Here is a 23,254-nt window from a genome sequence, read left to right on the forward strand (position 1 = left end):
GGGGGGGGGGGGGGAGGCTGATTCACACACAGACCGAGCCGTTTGGACTCAGAGGGGGGAAACAAAAAAAAGAAGAAGAAGAAGAAAAAAAAGGCAGCTGCTTTTCACGCTCTCAGTCACTTTCCCTGCCCGACTCTGAGAGGGTCCACATGAAGCTGGGCTTTCAGATGTGCAGAGGAGACACACACCCGGCTCCATGCTTCCCTCCCTTTTTATTCCTTATTTCTTGTTTCTTTTACCAAACCACGCCTGAGTCCTCTCCTCGAGCACGTGTTCTGGTGTCTGACAGCCTGCTCCTCTCTTCCTGCTGTCTCGCTCAGCCGACGCAAGTCGACTATGACAAGAACTAAATTAACTCCTAATTGACAATTATCTTTGGTGACAGGTCGCCCTGAAACGAAATGATGGCATCGCGAACACAGGAGGTGCAGCAGGGATGTCAGCGCTTGAGGAAGAAAATAGATAAATAAAAAAAAAAAAATACAACTTAGCAGTGGCGTCACTAGGCCTGTTTTAGGGGGGCTGAAGCCCCCCTAAAATGTTTTCAAGCCCCCCTAAATAATTTTGGTGTCAAAATTTTTTATTTTTTTTTTACAAAAATTCAATATAATGTGGCCAGAATATGAGTTTAAATAAATAACCATATGATTCACAAAATAAAAAAATATATATGTTTATTTTTCTTGTTAAAACTGTAAACATACTTCTTGTTTGATGTTCTGAATAAAAATATAATTGGTTGCTTAAAACGTTTACACAGTAAGGTATCTGTGTAAACACAAAAATGTGGAAAAGCAACTCAAGTTTTGTTAGCTGTTTGAGAAATTTTGTTCTCGCCCACTACAATTGCTCACATCCTGTGCATCTCCTGGGGGCTAAGCCCCCCTTGTCCTTAAAAGCTAGTGACACCCCTGCAACTTATGTTGCTTGCACGTAGGCTTTTCTTGCTGCTGGGAATGTCTTTTTTTTTGAAACACTGGCCAGGAGAAGCCATGTGTGGGCTTTAAAACATCTACACAAATACACCCGGGCTGTGTCTCCGAGGTGCAGATACAAGGCTGCAGGGCAGACCAGAACCCACTTGGATTTGGAGTTTTTTACAAAGAACAAAATATAAAAAAAATTGTTGGAATGAAAAGTCGATTCCAGTCAAGGACACAACCAGGAGGGGGGCCAGCGGGGGCCAATGGACACACCTCACGATTTGCTTTTAAATACTTTCGAACAATAAGTAGTTCATTTGTTTTGTTTGTTTGTTTGTTTTTAATTTAAAGAATTCAAAGATAAAATCCAGTCTTGCTGGAAAAGGACAACAGGTCTAAGTTGAACAGAATAAAATATTAAGTCCTCATGTCAGGAGGCACCAGTGGACTAAAGACCCCGGTGTTGTACTGAAGGGGATGAATGGGAACAACCGAAATGCAGATGAGTTCCCGTGCACATGGGTGTACACAAAACTTTGTTACGAACTCGGCGTTCTTTTTTTTTTTTTTAAAAGAGATCTCTTTTAAGAAAAAGAGGAAAAACTAAGCTGGCAGAGAGCTACTCGGCGCAGAGACAGCAATCAACCTGTATTTATATATAATATATATTTATATAAATATTTTTGCCACTAGACCATGGCTCCCTTCCAGTCCTTTTACCCCAGGTGGAGGGAGAACTCGGAAAATTTACCCTTCAAGGATGATGCTACAAAAGAACTAGAGTTTAACTATTTATTCTAATAAGGCAGAGAAGTAGTATAAGGACCAGTGCTGGGACATGTGTCTGCAACATCTCAAGGATGTTGAAGAAGAGACCCGGAAATAAGCGTTGACTCGTACAGTTTCTAGGCTCCAGCCGTCTCAGAGGGCCGAGCACAGCCTTACATGATGTCGGTAATTTTCCTACGTATAGCCAGAACTGGCTTTAACTGGTTCAAGCAAATGTTTGTAACTTAATATGTAAGCAGTAAACTACTCACAATATGGCAAGGGCTTAACAGGCGATAAAGGCTGTCGAGGAACTGTTTTCCTCTTTAGTACTTAATTTTACTTTAGGACATATCTAACAAATCCCCCCTGTTGGTGTACCTTAATGGTACATCACCTAGCTGGGTAGTGCTTCTGTTCAGTTCTCCTGACCCCCTAAGGGTGCATTCCCACCAGCCCTGTTTAGTCCGCTTTAATCGAAGTCCGGTTCGTTTGGGGAGGTGTGAACGACACAATCGAACTCTGATGTGGACCAAAAAAGCAAAGTCTGGTCTACCTAAAAACCTCGGTCTCGGTTCGGTTGAAGTGAACTCTGGTGCGGTTCGAATGCATATGTGAACGCAAGCATGTTTTAGACTTCTCGTCTTGTAGAAGCAGCTGACCGCAGCCCAGCACGTGTCAGTAGACTTAACCTGACGTTCAGTGACTTTAAAACCCTCAACACGCAGATGGTAAAGTCCAGTAAGGTTGCGGCTCCGAATGAAAAACTCAAACCCATTCACTGCTCACAGAGCAAACAGGAATAAATCAGCCGTCCGTGTTCAGTGTGAGCTCAACCTGCCGCACACATTCAGAAGTAAACTTTAAAACAAAACTCGGCGTTTGACGTTCCACCAGCGGGGGTACATCGGCGAGAAGACAAATCCAGCTTTGTGTTCGTTTTCTTTACAGGCCGAGCGCTGGAGGATCTGACGGATGGAGCGCCTGTCAGAGGCCCCAAACCCCGCGGTTTGTTTGGCTCTCGGTGCCCGGGGCGGTGCCGTGCGGTGACAAAGAGACGGCTAACAGCATCCATCACAAAGCTCCGGTGCATCTCGAGCCCCCAGAGCAGACATTTGACAGTGAAGATAGGCTTTCTTTTTTCCCCTCTATTTCGCACCATTCTTATCAATATGCCATAAAACTTCAAACGCCCGCAGGTTTCTCATCAACACAGGGCAGGAAAAGAAGATGGGGAGAAGAAAAAAATACACCAAGTTGGGAGCGATCCATCTTAGAACAAGTTAAGTCAGAATTTTAAATTCACTGCAGGGTAATGCTACGTTAGAAAACAAATATTTGTGCGCTCGGAGCATTGGGAGGCGTTAGAGATTTAAATGAGACGCTCCTAATCGCAGCAGTGGCTTTTTAGCAGGATATCTCAAAACAAAAACAGGCCGATTTCAATCACCAATAAAGGAGGGGGAAAAAAGGCTCATAAGACCCATTTATCAAAAATAATCCTACCTGATGCTTGGAAGTGATTGATGCAATTTTCCTGCACATTTAAAAATAATCTGGAGTTCATTACTGTCTCTTACACAGCACAGAGTCTGTCAGATCCAAGCAGCTCCTCCATCAGTTTCACCGTTTTTGTTTGTTTACATCAGAGGTTTGGTGAGCGATTTGCTGTTTAAATGAACCTAATAATCACTCCGAGGAGCATTTTATCAGCGAACTGCCTATCAGCCATCTGCAGACTTGAGGAGTGATTTGCTCTGATGCCAAAGTGTATCATTTCAGTTCCACTTTACACAGCTCTGCAGTGTCAGGAGGTGAAAAGAATAACAAATGTTTAAGAGCTTAAAACTGTGCGAGTTGAAACACCAGGTTACTGCCCACTTCCTGTCGTCTCTGACAGGAAAACCTGCGAGAAGTTACTTATTTTGTTGCTTTCTCTTCAGCCTGACATCACCGCCGTCGCCTGACGAAACGATGAACTCGAGCCTGATCGGATGATGATGTGATTTATGAAAAACAGCAAAGCTCGTGTTCATTTTACAATTTTATTACACCGTCATTACAAAGATCATGAGACACAGGAGACCTGGAAAGAATAAACAAACACACGCAGGTTAGTGGTTACGGAGCGGGTGGGAGGCGTTTCATGATCAGAGGTGAGGTGAAGCACCTGATCATGCTTTCTCTGCTGCTGACTCCTCGTCTCCACCCTTGGTGTTACGTGTGTAGATCAGCTGCGCTCTGTGTTTGGACACCAGTTTGATCATGCCTGCAAGACAAAACAGGACGATTTTCTGTCAGCATTTTCTCATTTAGACACATCATACTGCTATATTTACATCCTAACGTCAACACAGGTTATATTAACTCATTTTGTCTTTACAGTCAGTCTGACGCTCATGTTAGGAATGTTTGCTGCAGTTCAGTACGATAACACTAAAAATCCACACAAAACTGCAGCTCCTTTGAAACAACACTGAGGCCAGAGAAGCCTTCTTTCCTCCTTGTTGTAAGAAGTTAACTGTAGTTGATCTTTTGCTGCTACATTTCTGAATCACGTTAGTATATCTTTATACAAAAACAGCAGCAGAAACAAGGTCCTTTAAGCTGCTTCTAGCTGTTCTGGTCTCGTCTCTTGACAGCGTGAGCTTACATCCCAGAACCATGGGAGAGGTGAGTGTAACTCTGTGTGCAGCACATTCAGCACTTCAATTAACAACACTGCTGTCCCTACTCTGGTTCAGACTCATGGATGTTAAACAAACATCGTCACGAGACTTAGCTGGCTTTAAGGGGGCTCATTTTGTAGACTCGCAGTGTAAAGGGGTAAAGGTTTCACATAGACGCATACTTTTTTCTTACAGTTGACAGATGTAATAAACGACTATGTTTGACGTGATGGCATGAAACAACAAATGTTCTGAAACAGCATTTACAATTGTGATACTTGCTCATGTTCAACAATTTGTATCTAGTATATTTAGGCCTAGTCCACACGTAGCTGGATATCTGGTAAACTGAATAGTTTTTTTATGCATTTCATCCACATGTAACCTGTTTAACAGCACTGAAAATGACTGATAATGAAAACTCCGGCCAAACGGAAGATTTGTGGATTCTCCGTTTTTGTGTTTGCTTGTGGACATTGTTAACTGGGAATTTAAAGGTCCACGCATTATAGTCTCAACAAGTAATGCGGCGCTGATGTCACATACGCAATGATTGTTACTGTTTGACCACGCAGTAAAGGGAAAATGTCTTCTACCAAAGAGGGGCTGACTTCTACCTTGGTTCAGACGCTCGTTGCCTGCTTGTTTTTACAAACCCGACTGCTACAATACGATGAGTTGCAAAAGAGAAGGAGCGCTTGGAGGGCAGCAGTTTTACACCAGCTGTTCCTCCCAGTACGGAGGCACAATGTCGCCGGTTTTGGATCAGCAATCATAAATGATGATGATTTAAACATGCCCTCCTATGGGTTTGGCATGTTTAAAACAACGCTCAGTGGTGAAATTCAGCGGGTTTATGTGGATGGACACTTTTTAAAAACTGACCTCCTGTGGATGGCATCGTTTCTTCAAACAACGTGGCGGAGATATTCGGATTTATGAAGACGTGGCTTAGGAACTAAAGCTGGACTCCAACAGAACCACTACACCCTGTTAAATCTGTTCTCTGCAAGCGATTTATATTTAAACTCAAGAGTCAGACGTGTTTTTAGTATTAGTTCAGATGACACGGTGTAAAACTATTTTATGGTATAATTGACCCACTGATAATGAGATGTTCTGTTAATGACTTATATTTTCCATCAGAGGTTTAGCAAGACAGCATTTAGCTTCACTAAACCTCAACTAAATCAGGCGTAGTTTTATTATTAATTTAAGTGAAACATCTTATTGAGCACAGAAAGCTCCAAAGTGTTGGAACAAACTCATATCTGACTTCTGTTGACGTGGATGAGTTAGCTGAAGTGCTGGGCTGATGTTACTTGGTCATACATTTCCTTACATTCAATTATGTCTCAACATAACGCACCAAAAACCTCTACATGGATATTGTTTTCCATGCAGAACTTCCTGGACGGCATCAGGAATCTTTTGCTCCCTGGACAGTCAGTGTATGACTCTGTCAATCTTCTGCTCTCCAAAATAATTTTGCTGGATCCCAAATCGAAGCTAATGCCTCCCTTGAAATGACATTTATTGACATTATACTTGTTTGTTCCAAAAGGAGTTTATTTTCCGGCTTTAAACTGAAAAGATGTACATTCACCTTTGGCGAGCAGCTCCTGGAGGGCGTTCCTGGCGAGAGAGCCGCGGATTTTCAGCCTTTCCGACACAACGGCGGGGGTGATGAGCTTGTAGTTGGGAACCTCTTTGTACAACTTGTCGTAGGTCGCCTTGTCGAAGAGGACCAAGTTGTTGAGCTTGTCCCTCACTTTTCCCTTGGACCACTTCTGCTCAGAATCAGAACGAGTCAACGTTAAGAGACAACCAATCAGCAGCCACCCCCCACAGATCTGACCGAGCGTCGCCCCCTGGTTACCTTCTTCTTAGCTTTGCCTCCGGACTTGTTGACTGGGTCCTTGTCCTTCTTGGACTTCCCGGTGTCCTTCTTCTTATCCTGCTTAGGAGGCTGAACAGGAAAGACCACAAATTAAAATCTCTCAAAGAATGTACACTCAATCTGGAGCCACATTTCTAACTTGACGGAAGATATAAAGACAACTGCACCAGTCGCCAAATTTTAGGGCAAACGAAAATTAAACAACTCTATGAAAATGCTTGTGTAGATTTATCCTCACTCCATTATAATAAATCCTTATTAAGACGCATATGGACCCACAAATATTCATATTACCCATATCATGGTAAGAAACGTGATGGGTGACAACATTTAGTGCTGCACCGACAGACGGCCTTGTGTTCACTATAATTCCTCACTGCCGATTTTACTAATTGATATCCATAGTTGGTACTACTACAATAATTTGCTGTATTTTAAAAAACATGCATGTTATGTATGGGCGATAATTGGTGTCAACATGTTTTTTCTGTCTTCAGTTACGCAGCGTCACTGAAAGCGTGGTACATTTAGCCGACTAGCCATCTAGCGGCACAGGGGCTAAATAAGTGATAAAATCGCCCTCATAAGGCTTTCTTATCAGAGTAGAAGAACTTCGCTGCGACCGAGAGACTTTCCGACTAATTCCAGCACCGAATACGAACAACAGAAACAGAGCAACTTCGTTTTTTTCCACACAAAAACGTGCAAAAACTCCGCTCACCATGTTTCCTCGTCAAGATGTCGGAGCGAAAGGAAGTCCACCCGTGCGAGAGCCCCTTAGACAACCCGTAGATGCGGAAGTAATGCTAAGGATTGTGGGAAACTGAGTTTTTTGTTTTGTGGTGAATTTCTGTTTTTTTTTTATTTCAACTTAAAAAATAGTAGTTATTACAGTAGATATAAAACCTTTGGTCTTATGTTTATTAGAAACTAAACAGTAAAAAAAAAAAAATAAATAAACTTCCTTACGGTTTTAGGTCACGTGACGGGTTAGTCAGCTGGGAGGAAGGACGTCGCTAAGATGGTGATTTTCAGTGTGTACGTCGTGAATAAAGCTGGAGGTTTAATTTACCAGTATGACAACTACGTCCCGAGAACTGAGGTCGAAAAGACCTTCAGCTACCCTTTAGACTTGGTGCTAAAACAACACAATGAAAAGGTGATCGTGTCGTTCGGACAGCGGGACGGAATTAAAGGTAACATTTTGGAGCCATTAGCATCAGAAACCAGCTAGCTGCACAGGTGCATTGTTACAGACAGGCTGCCTATGGTAGGGGTTTATTTAATACTCTATGGACTCAACTAAAATACCCCCCTTCTTTCAGTGGGACTGCCTTTATTTAATTTAATTCTGCACTTCATTCTCCATTAAACTTCATGACTTGTGTAAATAATAAACTGCTTCTGATCTTGTCTTCCAGTGGGACACGCAGTGCTGTCCATCAACGGGGTGGACGTGATGGGGAAGAACACAGCAGAGGGAAAGGACATCCTCGAGTATTTCAACGACCCGGCCAATTATCCCATTTCCATCCGGTTTGGACGGGCGCGGCTGAGCTCCAACGAGAAGCTGATGCTGGCGTCCATGTTCCACTCGTGAGTGGCTCCGGGGCTGCAGGGCGGTGTGGAGCGACGCGGTCACGGCAAAAAGAAAAGCACAGGCAGCGGGCCCTCCTTTCAGTTCCTTCAAGTCTTGAAATTTGCTTAAACACGACCACTGATAGTCACCGATAAACGACCGATCGCACCCTGTCATTATTTCTCCAACAAACACGAAATGTAGACACTGAAAAAACCCGGCGATGGGAATACCGGTTCTTTTCTGGGATCCGGATCGTTCGGCTCAGCTCACCGACTGAGCCGAACGATCCCGATCCCAGGAATGAACTGTAACTCCGGAGACTAATTCAACAGTTTGTGAAGTTCGCTCTGCTTCCATAAGAGTTTAAAGATGGAAGCGGCAGCCAGGAGCTCCTGATCTGTGACACTAAGGGTGTGTTCACAGCAGCCCTGTTTAGTCCGCTTTAATCCAACTCTGGTTCGTTTGCCTGGAAAGTCCGGTTCATTTGGGGAGGTGTGAACGCGCAATCGAACTCTGATGTGGACCAAAGTAGCGAACTCTGGTCCGCCTAAAAACCTCAGTCTCGGTTTGGTTGAAGTGAACTCTGGTGCGGTTCTTAAATAAACACTGACTCTATCTGTGGTAAACTAATAAACAAACAAACAATAAAAGGTTCCTCTGTGGCAGCATGGAGCACTTTGGGGATCTTCTCGCTGCTTATTAGTTTAAACATTTAGTTTCTTCCTCTGTTGGGTGACTGGAGGGTGATAGAACTTCCTGACGTCACAAGGGACTTTTTTTTTAATTGACACCTGTAACTGCAGTTTTAGTTTCGACTCCTGTCTCTGATGTTCACCCGTCGGTCTCGGCTGCTTTTTGCCCGCAGGTTGTTTGCCATCGGTTCACAGCTGTCTCCTGAAGTTGGAAGCTCCGGGATCGAGATGCTGGAAACGGACGTCTTTAAACTTCACTGCTTCCAGACCCTCACAGGTCAGTGTGACGTTTAATGTTGTCCTACGGTGTGTCCAGACGTGGACTTGCGTCAAAAGTCCTGCTTTAATTTGTGTACTTTGTTACAAAAATGGACGGTAATTGCAGCGACGTATTGAAGCACGTGCAAACTAAACAGGAAGTACAGTACAGAAGGTAAAAGAGAACTTGCCCTAACTTAACCAGACAAGCACTTAACTGCAATGTTTATTTTGAGGAAACGTTGTCCCAGACCATGACAGAGCCTCCACCATGCTTTACAAAAAGCTGTAGACTCTTACTTCTACATATCTCTTGATCTTCATTCTACATATTGTCAGGGGTTTGACCAGGATTCCTGATTTAATGAACCTTATTGCCACTTTAACATCCCATTCTTGTGTCATTTAGCAGACCTCAGGCCCTTTTTTATTTCCCCACATTTATTCTTTTCAGTAATGAGTTTTTGAGAAGAACCAGCCTCCATTATCAAATTTAACTCAGATCCACAGCTGCTGGATTAACTAAAGGATGATGTATCTTTCATGCTCTGTTTCAGGTCTTTACTAGATATTTTCTTAAAAAAAAAACATTCAAAACTAAGTTATTATTTATTTTTTTCTTCTATAAGTTTTACTCCTGCCAGATTGTGATATCTGTATTTATTTTATAGATCCAACAACAAAAAAAGCCCTGAAACAATTTAAAATATTCTATTCAAAAGTTGTTCTTTGCCGATTTGTTTGTTAGGTACAGGCACAACTTTAGTTCATCCCTGGAGCTTGATAGGTTTTTTTATTTTTACTTTTCATACATCAATGTTAAGACACATAAAAATCCCCTAAAGACAGTCAGAAACCAGGTCTGGACTTTAAATGGAGGAGAAAAAAAACCCCTTTTGAACGTCTTCAGAGGGTCTGAATTCTTGTTATTTTCGAGCTCTTTACAAGGATGATATTAATGAAGCCTGGCTTCTTGAAAGCAAATTATTAAAAAAATAAAATAAAAAATTAAAGGGTGTCTTAACATTTTTGCACAGTATGGTATGAATCATGGAAGATAGCAAAGCTGTATCTGGGTCGATGGACAGACAGTTTAAATCCAAATAGTGCCGTCATACAGTGATTACTCACAACAATAAGTTTTTATTATTATTGTTATTATTATTACATGGTGGGGGTTTTGTTGTGGTTTCCAAATTCTTCAGCCTTCCGTCAAACTAAGAGCTACACATTTAATATGTGTACTTGGACATGTTTGGGTGTTCGGACAGGATATCCATCTTTAACGCACATCCGAACTGGTTTCTGATTGGATCAGTCGTCTGGGATGGCCTTCCCAAAGCACCCGGCTTCAACCCCGCTGAAGGTTTTACAGACTGCGGTTAAAAGCCGGGTCTGTGTCCCGAAACCAGCTCTGCTGAGGAGACACGTCAAATGTCCAGAATCGTACCAGAAGCTTGTCGACGGGGACACAAAGAACCGGGTCCGGGTGGAACTCGGCGAGGGAGTTTTTAACCAAATTCTAGGTGGAGTTGTTGAGATCGGTCCCAAACCCACAGTCAGGCCAGTGCAGGTAGAAAGATGTTACTTCAGAGTTTAACAGAGTTTATGTTTGCGTGTGTACTTATCACCATGAGGACATGGACGAGCACAGAAATTAAAGTATTAATGGATGTTTGAATTAAATATTGTTTTTAATCATGTGGTTGATCAGTACAGCAAAACTGTGATTAATTAGTACAAATAGTGTCTTTCTGAGCTGAGAATGTTTTGCTCATACACGTCTGATGAGGTATGTAGATATTCGAGCTTGCACGTATATTTTGGATCATGTGTGGATGAGAGAAAATCTGCACAAAGATTCAGACTTGTAGTTCCAACGTTGAAAAAGAACGCTTCAGATCAATCATAAAAAGCCCCTAAATGAAAGACGTGTGTGTGTGTGTGTGTGTACGTAAACGTCTCCCAGCAGCAGCTTGAAATGATAACTCTGGTTCCCCCCCCGGAGTGGGTTTAAAGCAGGGGGATGATCGGCGCACCTGGCATAATGAACAAGCACTCGTTCAGTGTCTTTTTCTGCTGTTGGGACTGAAAGCGTCCCACTCCGTGTCTTCTCAGGGATAAAGTTTATTGTCCTGGCTGACCCTCGGCAGTCCGGTATCGATGCGCTGCTGAAGAAGATTTACGAGATCTACTCGGACTTCGCTCTCAAGAACCCGTTCTATTCTCTGGAGATGCCCATCAGGTGAGCTCGGCGTTTTGTTTTGTTTTTGTCTCCTCAGTTGTTTGCCGCAGCTCCAACATCTGTCCGTCGCCTTCAGGTGCGAGCTGTTCGACCAGAATCTGAAGAGCGCACTGGAGGTGGCGGAGAAAGCTGGCAACTTTGGAGCTGGGTCCTAAAGCAGAGAGGAGTGTGTGTGTGTCCATCTCAGACTGGAAAAAAACTGGTGTTTTTGCTGATAAATGCCTTGTAAATATATGTTCTGTAAATACTCAGATTACATTCTGAACGGTGTGTTTTTTGTGTGTCAGTTGTTTTTTTGGATCATATGTATAACCAGACACTGAAACTAAATGATGAAAATGACAAAAACTCTTTTATTGAAGCCTTTGACTGTGTTGTGATAAAGATTTCACATAGTTTCATTAAAAAGGAAAAGAAAAAAAAGTATTGCACTTCAATTCAGAATTGCTCATTACAGGATTTTTTTAAATAAAGAAAAAAAAAAACCTACAATTTACTTCAAAACCAGGCACCAGTAGTGTTTGTTTTTTTTTATTCCTGGGGTTTTTTGGAGAGGCAACTTGTGGATTTGGCACATTTTTTCCTGTATACTTGACTGCTGAGATACTAATGTAGTGTTACAGGTGTGTGTGTGTGTGTGTGAGGGGGGGCAACTTATGAGGTTCATGTTGGTTAAAGTCCTGGAAGACGAACAGCTGGAATGTTAAAAATACTATCTGTGGACACAGAGGGTTGAGGTGTGACCATGTTAGTCGGCCTTCTTAGGCACGTGTCCCATCTTGGTCCGGATGTTGCGTAACAGGAAGTATACAACGGCGGTGACCAAACAGAGGATCTCTGCCACCCAGAAGGCCGTTTCCCAGCCGTAGTGCTTCGCAATCGTGCTGAACGGTAACCCAGAGAGGAAGCCGCCGACTGAGAGGCAGGAGAGAAGAAAAAAGGAAAATCAACATCTGCGTCCCATCTTCCACATCACTTGGTGACATCTCACCGGACTTACTGTTAGCCATCAGACCAACGATGGCGTGCGACGTCCCGCAGTAGTTGGATGGAGCGCTTTCGTTGGCTATGACTCCAAACAACGCTATTGGACCGTAGGAGACAAAGCCAAACGCAGCGCCCAGGCTGAGTATCCACACCTGAACATGGAAACGAGACAGACGGGGAAAGAGAGAGAGATCTTTATTCTGAACATTCGGACTGAATCGCTGCGTCCTCTGAAGGCTCAGTGTTACCTTGGAGCTGTCGGCGCTGACCGTGACTCGGAACACGTACATGGACACAAACATCCCAGCCATCATGGTGATCAGGATGGAGTGACGGGGGTTCCCATGGAGCCTCATCCCTTGCTGCACAAAAACAAGGCTTTAGAAAAGAGCTGGTTTGGGAATAAACACACACAGAGCATCCTTTTCTGTACCAGCTTGGTCCTGTTCAGGGCTGCTGGGAGCCCGTGTTTATCTCCGGGAGGCAGAGGCCACACGAAGACAAACAATCTGTGTGTGAGTGCGCACACACTCATGCCAGGAGCCAGTTTAGAATCCCCGATGAACCCAACATGCATTCAGACCCAGGTGTGCTCGGGGAGAACCCACCTGCGTCTCAAACCTGCAGCCTTCCTGCTGTAACAAACGGCGCCACAGAGCGGCCCTGCAGTGAACAAACAAAGCCTGGGAGGCCTACGTCTGGGATTTATGTCTTTTAGCAAAATATCTCACAAACTGGATGACAGATTTTAAAGAAACTCTCAGAAAGTAATCATTGGGACGGATGAACTATGGAGTAAACCCTAAAATGCCTTCAACTCAGTCAGATTTACAGCTACAGAGCTGAAAGCTGGCGTGGTAGTAGCTGAGAGTCCTCCACAACACACGCTCCGAGCACTAACGGGTCGTTCAGGCTCTTGCAGTACTGCGTTATATTGCACATTAGGTTATTTTCACGGATCGAGCAAAACGACTAACTCATTTCTCCAGAGGATAATCTCAGTTTGAAACTCTGGTACGATGGCAGCAGGTGACTGATGCTTAGATTGGCATTAAACAGGAGCATTTACTGGATTTAACGGCTTAAATCTTTTACTTTTAGTTTGACTGAAGACTCTTTAGCGACGGTTTTGTCTTTTTCCAGCTTGATGAGCATCATGTTCTGGCCGTAGAGGAGCGCGCTCACTGACCAAAGCTTCCAAACAAACTCTGACGTCACCTCCATGTTTTACTGCTAATAATGTACTCTCAGAATTGCAGAACTGGGTCATATTTTGGTCATTTGAAATTGATTTTTCGTCAACTTTTTTCAAAGTCTTGTGTGAAAACCTCATTTTTATTTGTCATCTGTTTGCAGAAATGTAAAAATCGGACCATGTTTCAAACTTTCAGGTACCTGTTGGTGAAAATAGGGGGGGGGCAACTTACCCTGGCCACCGCCTTGTCAGAGAGGTAGCCTGCGGCCAGACTTCCCAGCAGGCCTCCGACCTCCAGGGCGCTCATATAGGAGCTCCCTGCGAAGATGAAAACAGTGATTCACAGGAGACTGTAAGCCCTCCACATCCTGGAGGTGTGTGTGTGTGTGCGTGTGTGTTGACTCTATCCCTCTTCAGTACCCATCAGCGTGGACTGGCCCTTGTCTTGGATGAGAAACAGCTGGCCCCAGTCGGTGCAGGCCGTCTTCACCCCGAACACCACCAGGTAGGACACGGACAGCAGCCACAGGTAAGGCGACAGCAGGAACTCGGACAGGGTGCTTTCGGTGCCGGAGGTCCCTGAAGAAACAGCAGAACACTCGCTGATCGCTGCTTCTGTGTCTCCATGCTCCGTGCTTCTACTATAAACATGCGAGGGACCCAGGGTGCGGAGTCCACTCAGTCAGTGACCTTTAGTCCCGGCACACGCTACATGACAACAGGCACATCTCACACAAAGAGCGCTTGTGTGTTATCAGCGTGTTGTCTGACAGATGTCCGACGTCCGCCCACCTCACCTCCTTTGCCTTTCTTGGCTGCAGGCTCCACCCCGGGCAGCCCCACGTCCTGCGGCTCATTCTTGATCACCAGCAGGCAGACGAAGGAGACGGCCGCACAGATGGCCCCGGAGACGGCCAGGATGGTCCTCCAGCTGTAGCTCTGAGACAGCACCGTGGCGATGATGGGGCCCAGGCTGCCGGCCAGATTCATGCTGCAGGAGAGAACGGACCACCACGTCCCGAACTGGGAGGGCTCGAACCACTGAGACGCACAAGACAGAGGGGGGGGGCATGTTAGGGCTGAAGGCAGGAAGTGGGAGCTGAACCACAGCAGCGATCTCAGACAGACAACGGATGCTTGGAAACATTTGAGACAAACTGGGAAAAGTGCAACTTTGGACATTTTATTTGTTTTTTGTTCTCTTAAATTGATTTATTTTAGTTCCAAGCTGCTTTGCCTCCTTAACTAATCCAAAACACTCTGATAAGAGGTTAAACACAGAAATCCTTAACATCACTATGAACAGATTAAAAAATTAATTAAATAACACATTCATTAATGACTATAAGCCAATTGGGGGCACTGCCACCTTATCTGCAGATGTATTTGGTTTTCTTTTGATGTGAAGTAAAATTTCCACCTAAAACCTTTTTATCTTTACTTTAAACCACCTTCCTTTGGACAAATAGAGTTGAAGTGGACATCTTCCGTTTTAAAACACTGTGGTTAATTCAAATTGTTTTATTTAAAACCTTACAATGCCGTCTATTTTGCATTAAACAGCTTTCTTGGCAAGAATAATGTTTGAAATTCCTGCCTAAAGTGACGCCACGCTGCAGAAGTGCCACCGCTAGCTGCTGCTGCTGCTCTTTGCTCTTGCAAAAAAACCAAAAAAACAACAGAATTCTATGTAAATAACCGAGTAATGGAATGAAGAAGTGTTTGCACGAGTTGCTGTGAAATTCTGGAAACTGCAGCTGTTTTAAGATGGCGGCAATCCGCTTTAGCCAGCGTCTCTCCGGGCTGCAACTGGCGAGCAGCATTCGTGAAGGAGTCTACCAAAATGTCATAGTAAACACATTAAAGATATAAAATATGCATTTTAACAGTGGCGATTTGTATTGTATCGAGTGGGTGCATTTAAATGTTTATTGAATTTGTTTTCTTGTATTTGGTTTTTAACTCCATGTGTTCTGAATAAGATCTCTTAGTAAATCTAATCAGATCATTTTTCATTAGTCTGATCAATAATCTGTATTGTAATATTCTGCCTGTTTATTTTTTAAATACCAGCAGCGAGAATAAAACGAAACAAAACATGAACATCTTGATCCAGATGTGCTGGCCTTGATTTACTGTCCATGTACCTTACGGAGGATCCTGCCACAGGGGGGCCAGCCCAGGCCTTGTCCCAGGCCGTTAATGAACCACAGGACAGAGAAGACGGCCACCGTCGAGGACCAGGAGAACACCACGTTGATGCCTCCCACCAGGAACAGACCAATGGAGAAGAGCCAGCGGGCGCTGATCTGGTCCGAAAGCACGCCGCTGATGAACTTGCTGATAGCGTAGGCCAAAGACTGACTGCTGGTGATCATGCCTGAACACGCAGACAGAAGGAGCACAGAAAGCAGAGGAGGATTTAGACAAACATGCACAGCCCCAGTAACAGCGAAGGATGCACCAAACTAACTTTATCCAGGTGTCTCTTACCCAGATCATCCTTATCCAGCTCGATTTCTTCCATCAGAGAAGGCATCACAAAGGAGAACGTCTTCCTGTTGAAGTAATACAGCGCGTAGCCCACAAACATGGCCAGAAATATGGTGCTTCTGTAGTACCCATAGCTTGCTGTGGCCATGGTCGCAGTTTCAGCAGGAAAACAAAAACGGCAAAAAACAAAACAAGAAAAGGTTCCTGCGCTGCCTGTGACACTGAACTTTGCTTCAGGATCCACAGTTGCAGGAGCAGCTGTTCGGGAGCGAGGAGGTGTTTGCAATCAGCGTGTGCGGTTAATGGTCAACTTCTCCGCTGCAGATGAGTGGACAGGGTGCAGAAAGGCAGGGCTCGGGGGGAAAGGGGCGGTCAGGCTGAGACATCCACGGCCTGATGCACTACTGGGTGTGTGGCAATGCTCCATCTCTTTTTAACAGTGCTGTCCTTGTCTTTTGGTGCTGTTTGTTCATGTGAGGATGTTAGTAAAGGAGCCCTGATGGGTTTAATCATTTACCAGGAAGTCCAAGAGTTACCCCACAGCACAGCAGGGGGAGGCTCCTGGACGCCATCCTCACCAGGAAAGCCCTGACAAACGAAAACACATCAAACTCAGCAGAGATAGTTACAAATGTAAACTAAGGCACCTGAAATTAAAGATACGACGCTGTGTAGCCTTAAATAGGAAATGCGCAAAATGTTAGTAAAAGTGAAAAAAAGCAAACTAACTTATGTTGATCCAGCTTCCTGCACGGGTGGATTATTGTCAGCCTGAATTTTTCAATATTAGTCAGTCCGCAGCGAATAAGTTGTGAATGAAACAGTAGATCCGCTCATCGATGGGAAAGACTACGTTTCCGCATCACGTGGGTCAAAGGGCACGAGGGAGGAGCTCCACCTCCGCTCATCTGATAAACCAAACCAAAACCTTTAAACATATTTAATAAATAAAACAAAACACTGTTAACTGTTTCAAACGTGGGACTTTGTCTGTCGCAATAAAACTATTACTCGTTTTTACACATTTAGGCAACAGAGAAAAACAAATAAACCGACGTGCAGTCTTTTTAATGACCAGCAGGGGGCGACTCCACACAGGCAGAGACCAACACATTCTCAAACATGTTTTTACTATACTTTTTTATATATTTTTTTTCCTGGACTACAAAATGACGGCATACATGTTTCTGTTTTATAATTTCTTTGCCTTGTATAATAAAACAGTAAATATGAGTTTTTGAGCGAAGCTATTTTGTTCCTGGCGCGTTCATTTAAAATAACCGTTAGAGTTTTGCTAATATTATGTGCTTTAATTAGTCTTACCTTCATATTTAATGTTAATAAACATTTTGTTTTAGTTCATGAAACTTCTAAAAGGCCAAAAAAGTCCTGCACTGAGCCGGATGCTCATCATTTTCCAGTGAGTACATTTGTTTTGTGTTTAAAAATCTGCCCTCAGCTAACTTCAATTAGCATCGACGTAACACATTTGTTAACGGGAGTTAACTTCCGGTGTTGTGTCGAAAAAGGTCCCCCTGACTTTTCTTGTCTGGGAAGGACCTCTACTATTTAAAGGCAAGTGGTTTTTATGATAGATGAATTTAAACTAAAACGTGATACAAATAATGTGCGGGTTCCTGTATCCGTAAAACACAATTATCTAGTTCAATTTTAAATAATATAAGTAGGACATTCAGTCCTTTTTAGACTGGCCACCATACGGACCCGCATCCTCCTTGAAACAAACACACTATTTCTCCAACAGCATAAATAGTCGCACAGTATCATTAAAACAAATTGAGATAAATAATGCTTTTTTTCCCGGCACAACACCTGAGTGCCGTTTCCTGATAAAAAATTTCACGTTATTCGGTAAAAAAAGTGAACATGACTGATTAAACTGTAAGGTACTCAGTCGAAGTCCGAAAGTACAATAAAAAATATATAAACTGCATTTTCCAACAAGCTGGTGACCTGCGCTTTACGCCCCTTCGTTCCCATAGCAACCGACAACAAACATTAAATTTCACGTTGCTTCGACGGTCAAGCGTCGAAGTTAACTAGATTTTTATAAACGTAACACTGAGTGTGTAATGCTTGTATTATTGGCCAATAAAACCGGATAAAAACGAAGATTTAATTATTTCCCTTTGGACAGCAATAATAATATAACAACGACCACAATGGTAAGTTCTTCATTCTCCATCAAAGTTTAACCCTGAACGCGAGCGGCTTTTGTGTTTGCACATTAAATGTTCCTGATCTCTGCAGAACCCTGGGTCCAGCTCCACCTTCTCTGGGTCCAGAACCTACCCGGGCAGGTACCGAATGCTGGCCCCCAGGTCTCAGGTGGACGAGACTCTGTTCGGGAGCCCAAAGGTGAGAGGTCACCAGAGCTGTCAGTGACACCTGGAATAGCCTTTTGGGAGTGGTACAAAACAATCAGGGGAAATAAATTATACGTTTTTTGTTTACTTTTGTAATCTTTAAAAGCATGAGCAATGTAAAACTGAATGCAATAGCTGCAACTAATTTCAACCCTTTATTATAAAAGGCTATTAAACTTTGCATTTTCATACTTAGAAGGCCAAAACATTTTTTTTAGAGTATTTGTGTTGATAGAGACTTCAGGAACCCCCAAATGTGCTTTTGAGCAGAGATAAAAATGGTAGAAATAGATTCCTCTTCATGAAAATATCTACTAGACATCCCACCACACAGATTTCTGTTTTTATTAGATTTTGTGGAACATTAAATGCAGATAAACTTGACCAATTTCAGCATTTTCGGTTGAAATCGTTCATCGTACAGTCTCATTTATTGGTTTTAACAGTGTCACGCTTTGTACTTTGACTCTTAAGGTGATAAAAAGTTGTTCTGGCTCTGTCACTGATCACCTCCCCTCATATTTCCACAGCAGGACACGGCTCCATCAGTGGATCTGGCTCAGAGGAACAAAGGAGAAATTATTCAGATAATAACCAAAGACTTCATCCGCAACCTCAGGTTAGCCAACGCTTTCTGAAATTAGCCTGAACCCTAACATGTAAACCTACTTGATAAAGATCCACCTTTACTAGTGATACGATGCTGTGAGGATAAGTGTTTGGAGCTTATATTTATAGCCAGGTGCTCTCAGCACAGAGATGCTGCCGTACTGAAACCCAACACTCGTCATTCTGCCAGGATCCCACAGAAAGACCCCTTGAGAAACTCCGTCTTCCTCCCGCCGGCTTCGTTCGCGAGGATCACCTCCACGTCCAGATCCCTCAGCAAGGAGGACAGGGAAGCCTCGAAGCAGGCTTATTGGAAAAAGAAGGAGGAGAAAATGGTAGAGGTTATAATACTGAAACAAAAACCAGGAGTCAAATGTTACAACTGTTTTTGTTTTTCCTTTTCCCATCAACTCCTGGTCTAGAAAGCAGCAGAGGCAAGAAAGCGTGAGATCCAGGAGGCAGACCTGTCCCGCGTTCAGAACCAGGCGCTGACCGACCTGGAGCTGGAGGCTCACAGCCGCTCCCAGCGCCTGGTGGAGCGGGCCAACACCTTGAGGATGGAGCAGGAGGACGAGATCAAGACGCTCAACCAGGTGGGAGCAAACCGTAGACACACTCAGACCCGTCCAGAGGTTCACCAGGTCCTCTAACAGATGAACGGGGTTGACGAAACATCTTGAGCAGCTTGTCGTTTCCCAGAGCACGCGTTCGGGACGATTCTCAGCTACTACTTTACTGCTTTGTGTCTCTGCCTCTCAGCTGATTCTGGGCGCTCAGTGTCAAGCCACCCGCGACGCTCAGATTCAGGAGAAGAATCAGATCCAGGTGGAGCTGGCCGAGGAGGAGAAGCGTCTGGACACCATGATGGAGGTGGAGCGCCGCAGGGCTGTGGAGAGGACCGAGAAGATCGACGAGCAGCAGAAAGAGCAGAGGATCCAGTAAAAAGAGCACACAAACACACACTGCATAACAAGATTCTTTTCAAAGAGAAGTTCACGAAGACGCTGCTTAAAGAAACAAAACAAATTGCCACATTTCAGAGGAAAGCAGCAGATTTACGACCAGATCCAAGAGCGTCTGGAGAACAAACTGTTCCTGGATGAGATAAAAGACCAGGAGAAGCACAAGATAAAGGAGGCCCTGGAGAGGCAGAACCTGGAAGATCTCAAGGTGGGGGATGCATGCAGGCCAGGCTCAAAGTGTCTGAAAGACTCACAGCTTTCTTAGGTTTCTCTCTCAAAGCCTCTTTTTTGCCCCCCAGGCCCTGGAGGAAAAGAAGATGAAGCAGCAGCTCCTGCAGGAGGAGATCATGCGCATCAACGCGGAGACCATGAGGGCCAAGGAGAAGAAGCTGGAGGAGGAGAAGCTGGCGGACATGAGAGACGCGGAGTACCAGCGAAAGATACTGGTCAGGTTACAAGCAGTCGTTTTGTACAGGATCCCACGTTTCTGCCTTTTTTAAAACCCAGTCTCCCTCTGACAGGAACGACAAGCAGAATACGAGGCAGAGCAGGCGAAAATCAAAAAGGAGAAGGAGTTGGAGATCGCTCGGCTGAGGGCTCAGCAAGAGAGAGCCAAAGACTACAAAGCCGAGCAGGTCAGGATCCTTCGTTATGGATTTTAATTAAATTCTGTAAGCCCCCCCTTTTTAAAAAAAAAAAAAAAGTGCTTGTTTGGATCTGGAAGGACGAGCTCCGCGCTCGCCGGAACCAGGCCGTCGCCGAGAGAAACTGGAGGGTCAAGGAGAAGGAGCTGGCTGTGAAAAAGGCGCGCGAGGAAGCGGCGCTGAGGGCCGCCCGCCTGGAGCAGGTCCACAACAAAGAGCGCTGCCTGGCCATGGAGGCCAACCGGGAGAAGGCCATGCTCGAGAGGGTGCTGAAGTAAGAGATGGGGAGGGGGGGAAAAAAAAGAGGAGCGCTTCTGTTCATGTTCGAAAGTATTGAGATAAATTACATTTTCCTCCCTGAGTTGGTTGTTGGGAAATATCTTCAGGAGACGTTACCTTAAAGTTTAACACATTTTTTCAAACACTATTAGTCAACATTCATAAAACCAGATGCATCTGGGAGACAATCGATGGGAATGAGATACAGATCACCCCAGGATTGTCTGAAGAGCATGTTCGTCTGGTTTTATTACTAGGCCCCCCTTCCTCCAGAGGGTGGATCACTGCCTCTCTTCTCTGGAGGTCAAAGGGCAACTCCTTCCCCCCTCCTTGCTGGCACATCCGTTGCTCACATTCCAGGTTGACTATTGCCCATCTCTCTTTCCAGATAAACTAAACAACTACTTGTTAAAGCTTTTAAAATGGTGGCCAAATATAAAATGGTGATAAACACAAATCAGATAAAGATATAATAATCGAATGTTAAATGAAGCATGGGAGAATAAATACAAGGCCTTCTCTCCCTCCCCACGCAGGGTTCAAAAGGAAGTGATAGCCAAGGAGAAGGAGCAGGAGGAGCGGCAGCTTCAGAAAGCGCTGCGGCACGCGGAGACCATCCGCCAGCAGGTGAAGGAGCAGGAGCTCTCGGCCGTCGCCAGGCGCAGGGAGTTCTTCAGGGAGGCCGACCGGCTGATGGAAGAAGAGCGCCAGAGGCGCGTGCGCCTCCGGGAGATCAAAGAGAAGAAGCTAATGGAGCTCAAGTAAGTGCGGCTCTTTTTTTTAAGTTCCCAGTCCTGCTGTCCGTGTTGCACCCTGACCCTCCGCGGTGTGCTCTGGACTCCGCAGAGCCACAGGCATCTCTGAGAAATACTGCACCGAAGTGGAGCGGAAGGCTCAGAAGACCCTCTCCACGCACAAACACTGAGCTTTTAGCTCCTTTGAGACGTTTATCAAGAGTCATTTAAAAGGGAAAATAAATAGATAAATAAAAAGTTTCAAGCAGTACTTGTATTGTTACACTTTTATGAGCTTTTGATCATAGATATACAGTTTTATCAGCGTTTTCGAAGGTCTTATATGCACATTCTGTATATTGAAAAAACACTTCAACAGAAACTGATCAGACTGACACATTGTTACATTATTTCACACAGACACAGGAAGATGAAGACTATTTTTTATTATTATTTTTACTTAGGATAGGATAGTATTTTCCTTTTCCTTTCATATTCTTCCAGGTCCCGGTGACAGATTTCCCCCCCCCCCCCTTTCCTTTCTTAGTAATATGCAGAACAACAGAAAGGACTTGAACCTATGTCGGGGTTAAAATGACACTTTACACACACACACACAGCTTAGAGCATGTAAGGAGGTTAGGTACATCAAGGTAAATAACAGCCTCTTGTTCCAGATCCAACACCTGGATGTTCAGAGACCTAATTTATTTTTCAGAACCACCTAAAGAGACGACTTACAGGAGGGGGGGTTTATGGATCTTAAACGAGCTTTCAGAACACCAAAATGTCCTCGAGCCTGTCTTCTTCTGCCTCCTTGTTCATTCTTGCCGCACAGCATTAACAAAAAAGGAGGAAACGGGACAGGGGAGGGGGTGGAGGGTCTATCTAGACGTTTTCAATTCCTTATTGTTCACATCTGTACACACGCCTCCCCCCAAATAACAAAACTGTGACCAAAAGAAACATCACCTGGCATACACAGACCTCAGCACGAGGAGAATTCAGAGTAAAGACACACACGGCATGGTTAAGGACCCTGGGGTTTGGTTGCCGTGGTTTCACCCTCACACACACACACACACAGATACAGTCTCACACAAGCACTGTACACGGCACAAGAGGTCACCTTAACACATGGAGCCAAAGAAGAAGTTCTAATATCTAGGAGGGTGGAGTGAACAGACCTGTACGGGCCGGGGAGGAGGGTTAAAATTCTTATTTAGATCTTTAGGTCGAACACACACACTCATATACACACACACAATCAGTCCCACTGTAACACGTCTGTGTGCATTGAAAACTCCAGAAAGCTACACGCCTGTGCAGGGTATACTATCATTACTTAGTGTTACTAGCTAGAGCCACTGAAATGGCAATATATGTTCATTATTATATGTAACCTCCATTTTTTTTTTCTCCCGCCCTCTCTCTCTCTTCACATTCACATTAATGAAATGCATTTTACAGACAAGACAGTGGAGGTTGTTCAAAAATGTTCAGTACGTCAGACATAAAGAGCTTCTCTACAATAAATTTTCTCCATGAGTGCAAAATCCAATGCTCCTCCACCTACTTCAGAGGTTCGTCGCTGAGCTCCAGCAAGTCCCACTTCTGCACAAACCGATAAAAACGCACCGGAACATAAAACACAAATAAACTAAATAAGTAGTCATAAATATGGAATGTGAAAAAAGAAAAAAACAAACAAAAAAAAAAACATACGGTCAAAAGCTTTCAACAGTACAAATTAAAGTCCTTCATTTTTCTTTTTTGTTAAATAACTTATATTGTAACAGGACAACAACATAATAATTAAAAAAAAATAAAGTTTGGAATACAGGAGTGGCTGTTGCTTGCTTGTGGCCCCTTTTTGTGAGCAGAAGACCATGGGAAGCTGGTGAGGAACACAAACAGAGGACAGATT

The 23,254-nt window shown here is 44.1% G+C and overlaps 4 protein-coding genes across 6 annotated transcripts; 2 read left to right on the plus strand and 2 right to left on the minus strand.

Moving 5' to 3' along the window:
* Positions 1-3,722: 3,722 nt before the first annotated feature.
* rps25 (ribosomal protein S25) lies at positions 3,723-7,054 on the minus strand. Its single transcript, XM_017420008.2, has 5 exons — positions 6,982-7,054; positions 6,240-6,329; positions 5,967-6,150; positions 3,862-3,960; positions 3,723-3,777 (listed from the first exon to the last, which is right to left on the minus strand). The coding sequence occupies exons 1-4, from the start codon at positions 6,982-6,984 to the stop codon at positions 3,866-3,868; spliced, it is 372 nt and encodes a 123-aa protein (XP_017275497.1). The 5' UTR covers positions 6,985-7,054; the 3' UTR covers positions 3,723-3,777; positions 3,862-3,865.
* Positions 7,055-7,254: 200 nt separating this feature from the next.
* On the plus strand, positions 7,255-11,460 carry trappc4 (trafficking protein particle complex 4). The gene is made up of 5 exons (XM_017420124.3): positions 7,255-7,456; positions 7,682-7,856; positions 8,708-8,811; positions 10,911-11,037; positions 11,114-11,460. Exons 1-5 carry the CDS (start codon positions 7,282-7,284, stop codon positions 11,190-11,192), a joined length of 660 nt encoding a protein of 219 aa, XP_017275613.1. The 5' UTR covers positions 7,255-7,281; the 3' UTR covers positions 11,193-11,460.
* Positions 11,371-16,598, minus strand: slc37a4a (solute carrier family 37 member 4a). Of its 2 annotated transcripts, XM_017420123.3 has the most exons (9): positions 16,442-16,598; positions 15,713-16,300; positions 15,367-15,599; positions 14,017-14,260; positions 13,640-13,798; positions 13,452-13,537; positions 12,273-12,386; positions 12,038-12,176; positions 11,371-11,952 (listed from the first exon to the last, which is right to left on the minus strand). In XM_017420123.3, the coding sequence occupies exons 2-9, from the start codon at positions 15,858-15,860 to the stop codon at positions 11,786-11,788; spliced, it is 1,290 nt and encodes a 429-aa protein (XP_017275612.1). In that variant the 5' UTR covers positions 15,861-16,300; positions 16,442-16,598; the 3' UTR covers positions 11,371-11,785. The 2 variants fall into 2 exon arrangements, with proteins under 2 accessions (XP_017275612.1, XP_017275611.1); XM_017420122.3 differs by having other exon boundaries at positions 12,038-12,386.
* A 1,133-nt stretch (positions 16,599-17,731) lies between these two features.
* cfap45 (cilia and flagella associated protein 45) lies at positions 17,732-23,054 on the plus strand. Of its 2 annotated transcripts, none has more exons than XM_017420049.3 (12): positions 17,732-17,898; positions 17,984-18,091; positions 18,630-18,718; positions 18,899-19,043; positions 19,131-19,301; positions 19,468-19,646; positions 19,749-19,878; positions 19,970-20,116; positions 20,192-20,305; positions 20,395-20,588; positions 21,130-21,354; positions 21,440-23,054. In XM_017420049.3, the coding sequence occupies exons 1-12, from the start codon at positions 17,896-17,898 to the stop codon at positions 21,516-21,518; spliced, it is 1,584 nt and encodes a 527-aa protein (XP_017275538.1). In that variant the 5' UTR covers positions 17,732-17,895; the 3' UTR covers positions 21,519-23,054. The 2 variants fall into 2 exon arrangements, with proteins under 2 accessions (XP_017275538.1, XP_017275540.1); XM_017420051.3 differs by having other exon boundaries at positions 18,633-18,718.
* The last annotated feature ends 200 nt before the right edge of the window (positions 23,055-23,254 follow it).

Source organism: Kryptolebias marmoratus, linkage group LG2 (genome assembly GCF_001649575.2).
Source record: "Kryptolebias marmoratus isolate JLee-2015 linkage group LG2, ASM164957v2, whole genome shotgun sequence".
In the NCBI taxonomy this organism is placed as follows: Eukaryota; Metazoa; Chordata; class Actinopteri; order Cyprinodontiformes; family Rivulidae; genus Kryptolebias; species Kryptolebias marmoratus.